Source organism: Aedes aegypti, unplaced genomic scaffold (genome assembly GCF_002204515.2).
Source record: "Aedes aegypti strain LVP_AGWG unplaced genomic scaffold, AaegL5.0 Primary Assembly AGWG_AaegL5_hic_scaff_2266_PBJ_arrow, whole genome shotgun sequence".
Taxonomy (NCBI): Eukaryota; Metazoa; Arthropoda; class Insecta; order Diptera; family Culicidae; genus Aedes; species Aedes aegypti.
Window position 1 is genome coordinate 3,655 of NW_018735780.1, and position 7,836 is coordinate 11,490.

The 7,836-nt window shown below is 39.6% G+C and overlaps 1 protein-coding gene and 1 long non-coding RNA gene across 2 annotated transcripts; both read left to right on the forward strand.

The window, feature by feature from the left end:
• Nucleotides 1-5,337: 5,337 nt before the first annotated feature.
• Nucleotides 5,338-6,701, forward strand: LOC110680979 (the record flags this gene model as incomplete). Its single annotated transcript, XM_021856751.1, has 2 exons — nt 5,338-5,670; nt 6,499-6,701. Coding segments are annotated over 2 exons (536 nt in total), but the record flags the coding sequence as incomplete, so codon positions are not given.
• A 30-nt stretch (nt 6,702-6,731) lies between these two features.
• LOC110680980 lies at nt 6,732-7,235 on the forward strand. Its single transcript, XR_002503049.1, has 3 exons — nt 6,732-6,742; nt 6,809-6,903; nt 6,963-7,235. It is a non-coding gene; the product is annotated as an uncharacterized LOC110680980 (long non-coding RNA).
• The last annotated feature ends 601 nt before the right edge of the window (nt 7,236-7,836 follow it).

The following is a 7,836-nucleotide window of genomic DNA, read 5'->3' on the forward strand; positions in this document are numbered from 1 at the left end:
CGTTAGCGCATGAAGCAAGGAAAACGCCGTCCTCGAGGTTGCTACTCTGGTTGCAGAGACAACGGCACTAACATTACCGGTCTCATATATGCTCCTTGGCTTTGGCGACGATATCGACTTATTGGAATATATCACAGGACAGAGGGAAGGTTTTCGTGCCTTTGTAGAGGAGACAGCGAGGAAAGGCATGACATTAATTCTACAAGGTTGCAGATAGAATAGAGGTAGGCCCCTAGAAGTGGTTGGTGCTGAGGTAATGTTTGATGGGGGTGTGTTGAAGTTGGTTTGAAAGGTTTTATTTTGGAACACTTCCTACAATTTCGCCCTGTAGTAAAATATGATTCTTCCTGGTGGCTCTCTACGGGCACGAAAAGGGGAATGGCTTGAGCTTCCTGTTTTCTGTGTATGTAGACATACGTGGGTTATGATTGGATTTACATTATTTTATTTCTATTAAAATTGTTGCGATTAAATAGAGCGTGGACGCAGACTTACAAGATTGCGTGAATTTGGTGCAGAAGGCCGACAATACTCGTGGAAGACAATTGATCTTGCAAAGAGAAAACGAGTCTTCGATGTAAGGGAATATAAGCTTAATCCCCTAGGAGCTGGATCTGGTTCAGGACAAAATTCGAATATCGCAGAAACCAAGGTGGCGTCAAATAAAACCCGAATACTCTGGCAAGTACGCGATCCTAATGTTCGGTGAGAAGTACGTCCTAAGGCGCCTAGCGTTTAGTACATCAGGATCAAGGTAGTAAGTTTTCTTCCTAAACATAAATTTTGATAGTAAAAATTTAGTTTTTAGATTAGTTTTCTCAGATATTCTAAATTATTTTTCTCTATCGACAAATTTGTTTCCTTAATAACGGCCATTCACTAAATTTTCATCACGCTGAAGGGGGTGGTGGGTTGTCCCAACCGTATAAATGTTACAACTCATCAAAAGTGTATATATATTCCCATACAAAAACGGTTGGGTGGGTGGGTGTCAAAAAGGCATTTTCAGCGTTTATGAATTGGAAAACCTTCGTCAAAATCCTTGATAAAATGAATAAGTGGCGCCGATATTGTCCATTGCCATTAGATTCCCTAGTCCTTTCTTTTCTCAACAAGAGAACTAATATCAATAAAAATTAAAACAACTTGTTGTTCCGATTCATCTATTTTTTACTTGTCCGCAAGGTCATTCTCTGAAACTGGAAAAACCGAGACTTGTCACTTTTTAACAAGGTTTGAAAAATGTAACCAGGTTAAATTTCAAGCTGCTCAATTACTAGTTTTTCAGTTTGGCTTCGATTCAGCTTCCCTTAAAATTACAATAAATAAGAGTTACAAGACCTGTTCTATCTTTTTTTTTATTTTAATTCTTTCATTGCGTAGCGTGATACTAAAGGCCATAGTATGATCTCTTAACGTCGAGCTACACTACGAGCTAAGCAGACCTCGCTGGAATCTCGCAAGATCAAAGGCTATAGACAACGAAGACTAGCATGCCGTCACGAACCGGCATTTTCCGCCAGATGGTATAAGATCCATAGCTTTTCCACCACATCTTACATGTTCACTCAAAACGAAGAAATTTCTTATACCACTTGGTCCGCAGCCGCAAGCTGACATAGCCTAACTATATACTGATCGGCACGTCCGCATCACGTTCTGTTATTTGATTCGGTCACAAGTCAAACCCATATATATATACCTTGCTGAATCAATACTTGATGACAATGTTAATCTCAAGTTTGCTAATCCGTGAGCAGCATATGGCACTCATTCCCGCGTCGGAGAATGGCATCGTTTGCTATTTTATACCGGTGGTATACCGAAACGAGTGACTATCACCAGTGGCAAGCGAGGCGAATTTCATAATCTTGTTTCACCCTGTGGTACACATTGACGTATGTACACATAAGATTTTATTCTCGGTTACCAACGTCGGACCAGAGCTACCTCGTTCCCTATTCAAGAGTGGCTCTATCTTAAATTCCCTCCAGAGCATCACCGTCAGGTTGTGATTCGCTTGTATCTCAGCCAACTTGGCCAATGGTTCCATAGTGCCAACAGGTGGCATGCGTAGCCACTCTCAATTACGGTACCGTACTTTGGGTTGCATGAGAGGTCATGCTTTCTGTTCGCTTAATGCCAAGAAATGTTCCCGTTAACTTCCGAAATTACGCCAAATCAAATCATCCGAGCATTTGGCTTGTCAACGGATTGATTTGTTCGCACTCGAACCTTACCCTACCAGTGCACTCCAATCAGCCCCAGCTTACGCTCGTCGGTTGGAAGAAACCATAGTAAGATGATTTCCCACTCGGTTCGCTTGAATTTGTACTGGAATGTAGTGTAAACTGGTAGTGGTACGTATGGATATCCTAGAAATGTAAGTTGGAATATGAAATACGAGCTCAGGATTGAGTACCAACATCGAGATGTTCAAATGCAGACCATACTGAAAGGATACGAAAATCACACATTCGTTCCTGTTTGGAATAACAGTATTGGAAGACGAATTTTGCCCTTTTTTGTCGATTTTTCGCATGCAAAGGTCAACTTGGAATGCTTATGAATGTATAAGATTGGATGACCGTAATAGATTTTACGACGGTTGAATAAAATCCAACGCATCCTTCAGAAGGTGGCTTAAATGTTAGTAGTATTTTTTGAATCAATCTAATTTCATTCTTCGGAAAATTGAAACTCACAGTCGTTATCGTGAATATTCTTCTTTCTTTCTCACATTACGTCCTCACTTTGGGTTATAAACGTCTGCCTCTATCCACTTAAGTGTTCTTAGAGCACTTCAGCAGTTATTAACTGAGGGCGCTCTTCTTTGCAACTTGCCATTTTCGCAATCTTATATCATGTGGCTTGGTACGTTATACTCTTTGCCTAGGAGTCAAGGAAATTTTCCAATAAACGAAAAGATCCTGGATTGCACTTGGGAATTTCTGGACTTCCCAGACCCTTCCAGGCATGGCTCCCTTTTGCCGGACTCTAACTCACTAAGGCTAAGGAAAGCCGTGTCGTGAAATCTGGACCTGAAAAAAGTGATCTGTTGTTTTGTTTCTGGGTCCTTCATTGACCCCAAATTCAAATTTTCGAATTAGTGTCGCATTTTAATCACTTAGTTAAGTACCTTGGATTCTTTTTCGGACGCCATGTCGAAATTCAATATTCATTGTATTTTTGAATTTTAATTAAACCTATTTGCAGTTTTGGAATTTTTCAACATTTTTTATCTTTTTTGTGGGCAAATTTGTAATATTTTTGCTGAAACAAAGTGAAAGACCTAGGGGAACGCATCCAAAAAAATTTACAAATTGGTGACTAGGGTCGTTTTCGACCCAATATTCAAAACAGTCCGATAAGAATCAGTGGTTTGACCGAATTAGTTTGTTGGCTGATGAAGCACGCATGTCAGTTTCAGAATACGCCTCGGAGAATTTCAGATTTGAACCTGTGGCACACCAGAAACCTGCAACATCGAAAAAAAGGCCCTTAAGAGACCATTACTTTGAACGACCTGTAGTTTCGTAACTAACAAGTAATTCTGAACCGCAACAGTACTTGTTGAATAGCATTACAACGATGCGACTGTGATGATATCATCTCCTCAAATCATTATATCATACCCAATTCCAAACGATACGAAACTTCCCGTCATCAAGTTCGCTCGAGGTGTTACTATGAGTCTTGTCTATTCCATCGTACATTCGGTTGACTACGATTCCTACTGAACATTACTTGATTTTGTCCACTGCCAAAAACCAAATGAATTTGTAATCCTATTCATTTCATCCATTTGTTAATGTTGATGAACAGATCTGATTTTGCCAAGAAATGAATGATGATGTTTTTAACTCACAAAACACTAGGCACTGACGATTTTTTTCTTGTTCGGACATAAACCAACTGCGACGCAATATTGATCTATTTTAAGTATATCCCCGTGTCCTTTGCCTAGTGCAATTGCGTATACTCTGTCACTAATCAAGACTGAAAAAGTATTTCTGTTTTTTCAGCTTGTCATTCCTAAACTTGATCTCACGGAAAGGGATTCTAATTGAAAGTTCCGTTTTTTATCCTTCGAAGGAGTGTGATGGTACACTCTCCGCAGGTCGTCCCTTATCGAGTCCAAAATCGGACCCCTGATATATTAAAAGGTATATATATTATTACCACTGAGGAATCCATACATGAGTGTAATAACCACTATTCCAGTTGTTCGCCTCAACACTCGAATTTAAACTGAGTAAGGAAAAATTGAATACGATGCACAATTTTAGGTGGGTGTATCTTTCCAAGATGCCTAAGTTATCAGCGATATGATTTTTGACAAATAGCTTACGCTCGCATAACTTATGATCTCTCTTAGCCATTGGTAAGCGAGTTGTGTAGCTCGTTATTTTTTAACATGATGAAACAAAGATAATACAATAACCCACTGGGATAAAGAGGATCTTCTACATAATTCTAGATAGTTAAATACTTGTAATACCATTCGCCTTCCCTCAGTAACAACAAGCACACTTGTTCTGTCTTCTCTCTTGGCATTACCACGTCCGCACGGCACAGAGCTTGCTTTCGGCTTGTGTATCTTATGAGGCACTTCCACAGTTTATTACTGAGAGCTTTCTTTGCCAAGTTACCATTTTTGGCATAGTATTACTTCGTGTGGCAGGTACGATTTATACTATTATGCCCAGGGAAGTCAAAGGAAATTTCCATTACGGAAAGATCCCTGGACCACCGTTATCCTGGTCGACGGTCCCCCTTCAGCATGGCTTTGCTTTATAAGCAGGCAACAGTGGTGCTCCTGGTGGGAAGAATAGATCACATCCAGGCTACTATGTTCTATAGCAAACAAGCAGAGTTGCTCTGAAAGTAATTGAATGATCATCTCAGCATGATATAGACTTTGTTATCAACAATAGCAAATTATCCTCACGTCCCATCAAAATGTGGTATTTGGCAAAGTTGTAGCTGGGAAATTTTCTCATGCGTTGAGTGTGTTCACTTTACCATAGATTATTATGACGAGCATTTAGAGGACTGAACACAAAAGGTTTGCCTTCTTCATAGTAATTTCCATATAAACTTCAAATAGCGTGTGCACAACCAAATTTCTTCCGAATCACTTCAAATTTTGGGAGGATCATTTTCATCATAATTGACATCGTTTAAGCATAGGGGAGCAAAAACTTCAAAATTTGCATCAGTCTAATGCGTCACAGTACAAACATTGTAAAGACCCGTAGGGAAACTGTATTTTATTTAGATTCATATGAAATTTTCACACCGTCACCATCGCGAATGCCCTGTCTTTCTGAAAAGCTCAAAATTTAAATTTAATTACACTTGATGCCCGTTTTCCATCGTCAGTGACATCAGAAGCGATATCCTCGCCATCGTCAGCCAAACCACCGCCAGCCCGAAAGCAACTCGAGTTCAACGTCGGTCGTACCGTGTGCAGCAACAGTTCCTTCGATGTTGGAGTATCCTCTCCACTGGGGGCTCGCAGCCGCTATGACAAACTTTGCCTGCTAAATGTTAGGACCAGAGCGACCGGCGATTCCAGGGATCGCTTTCCGCCCGAGCTGCGTGAAGTGGAAAGGCAGATCAGCCTGGTGCTCACCAAACGGAAGGTCGAACGACAAATTTTCGGTGGTGAGTAGGAAGGGAAGGGAGCTTTACGATGATACAAAGCACTATGAAATGGAGCAAGTTTTAGCGATAAGAGAAAACATATTTGGAAATCGCGTGCTTTAGTTGGGATGGGTCATTCCAGGCTTGATTTGTTGCAGGGATTTTGTGTATCCTAACAAAGACGATTCAATTTTATTTCCTTCCCAGTAAAGGTCACGAAATTTGAATAGTGTAGTGTCAAATTTTTATTGAAAATTGGAAATTATGGAAATTAAAGCCAAAAGTTCACGAAAATTTGGTTTGAAAAATAGATCAGGGAAACAAAGGTTTAGTGTCTCCAGTGTGTATGAGAGCTGAGTCGAGATTATTTTGTTTTAATAATTTGATTAATTGTACTCTGATAGCTTACTTAGTAGCACTTAGCAGAATTATCTAAATTAGGTTACTTACTTGCAAATACGTTTCTTCAAGTAATGTTGCAAAAAAAAAAAAATAATAAAATTCATCATACTTTAATTTTTGAATAAAAATCGAGTAAGTACAATCATTATAATACTTTATTTGTCTCTCTGAATTTTCGAATGAAATTACTGTGCATGGGTGACTACTAAAGTAAACTTTCAGGCCAATCTTCAAGCATGGAATGACCCGTCATTTGCGAGCTTTGATGATGTTGTTCTAGAAACTGTCGTTTCGATGTAGCGACGCGGGGAGAAAGTTTTCTCAAGGATTAACGAGCGGGTATCAGTGTTTCCCTGGGATTATAAGATGTCGACCAATGTTTGGAAAGTTTTCCCCCAGTACACGTGACAGAGGTCGATTATTCAAATTTGGTTTGTGAAATTTCAGAGCGCTTCTACGACGTGTCCTACAGCGTGAATGGGTTTAGTTTTATTTATCCTTCGGTGCTGATGTTACAACGAAAATTCAACGATGATGCCGATTTGGAGCACATTATTTGCAGCAACAGTAGCGGCTACCGACGGATGCCAAAAAAAATGTCATCAAAACCGTGGATGAGGCCTGCGAATGTGTTCATGTTGAGTCTGTGAGGCTCTGGCCATCGCGTTGAGCTCGTTATAAGTAAACGAAGGTATACATTTGTAAAATAAAATCAAACAGATATAAATTCCTTTTATATTTTGCTTTTCGCTTTCAGACAACGACTCTGCTTACACTTACCATTTGCATGGGTACTCGTTTTTCGTAATTGCATCGACTCGAATGACTCAACATGAGAATTGGCAGACTCAGGTAGATACATAATTTGATCCTTCTAAAAGATTGATTCATTGACGCTTCGAATTTTATAGCTGCTTAATTTGGGGCGTAACTATGATCGACCCGTCCTACTAGACACAGTCAGAATAGAGAGCAATTCGATGGTAGTACTGCGATTCGTCGCTTCAAATGCAGGACTATGGATGCTGCGAGACCTTGATGCAGAGCATGAGTGGAGTCGAGGACTTGATGTACTGTTGAATGTAAGAGCTTCAGAGACTGAAATCAATTTTCCGGATGATTTTCCCAAGTGTAGGCATTTTGTTGGACCAAAGTATTTTCTGATATAGACATAATTTATAAAATATTGTTTTTTTTTTGTTCACTGTAAATTGATGACAAAAACTTATCCATTTCATTTTGTGATCATTAACTAGTTTGATTCTTTATCAACATCCAAAACGCTATCATTATAATTTTCTTCAAATAAAACATTAAAAGTAAAACATCTTAATTCAGGCGCTGGTTCATTGGGTTCATTCGAATAACGTTAGGCCGAATAGATCATTAGGTCGAACGTGTCATTAGGCCTATAACACTGAGAACAGACATGGAGGCTCGAACAAAATTCCATTAAAATCATGTGTAAAGGTTTGAGTCAATCATCAGCGCCACCAACGTAGACAGCGCGACATACAAACTCGTTTCGACCACACGATGGCGCTAGTAAACGTCAACATACATTGGCACACAAAGCAACGCTAGCGACAAGTGGCAATTTTTTATGGTGACACTAGCGCCAAAGTGTAAAAAGCGGCAAAATTTAAGCTCCTTTATTCTGATCACAAGCGCCGCGTAACAGGAGCATAACGACATACTTTAAAATGTCCCGTACAAAACTTTACACACGCTGACGATTAAAGATGAACGTCTGATCTCTGTGCCTATAATAAAACAAATGGAAAA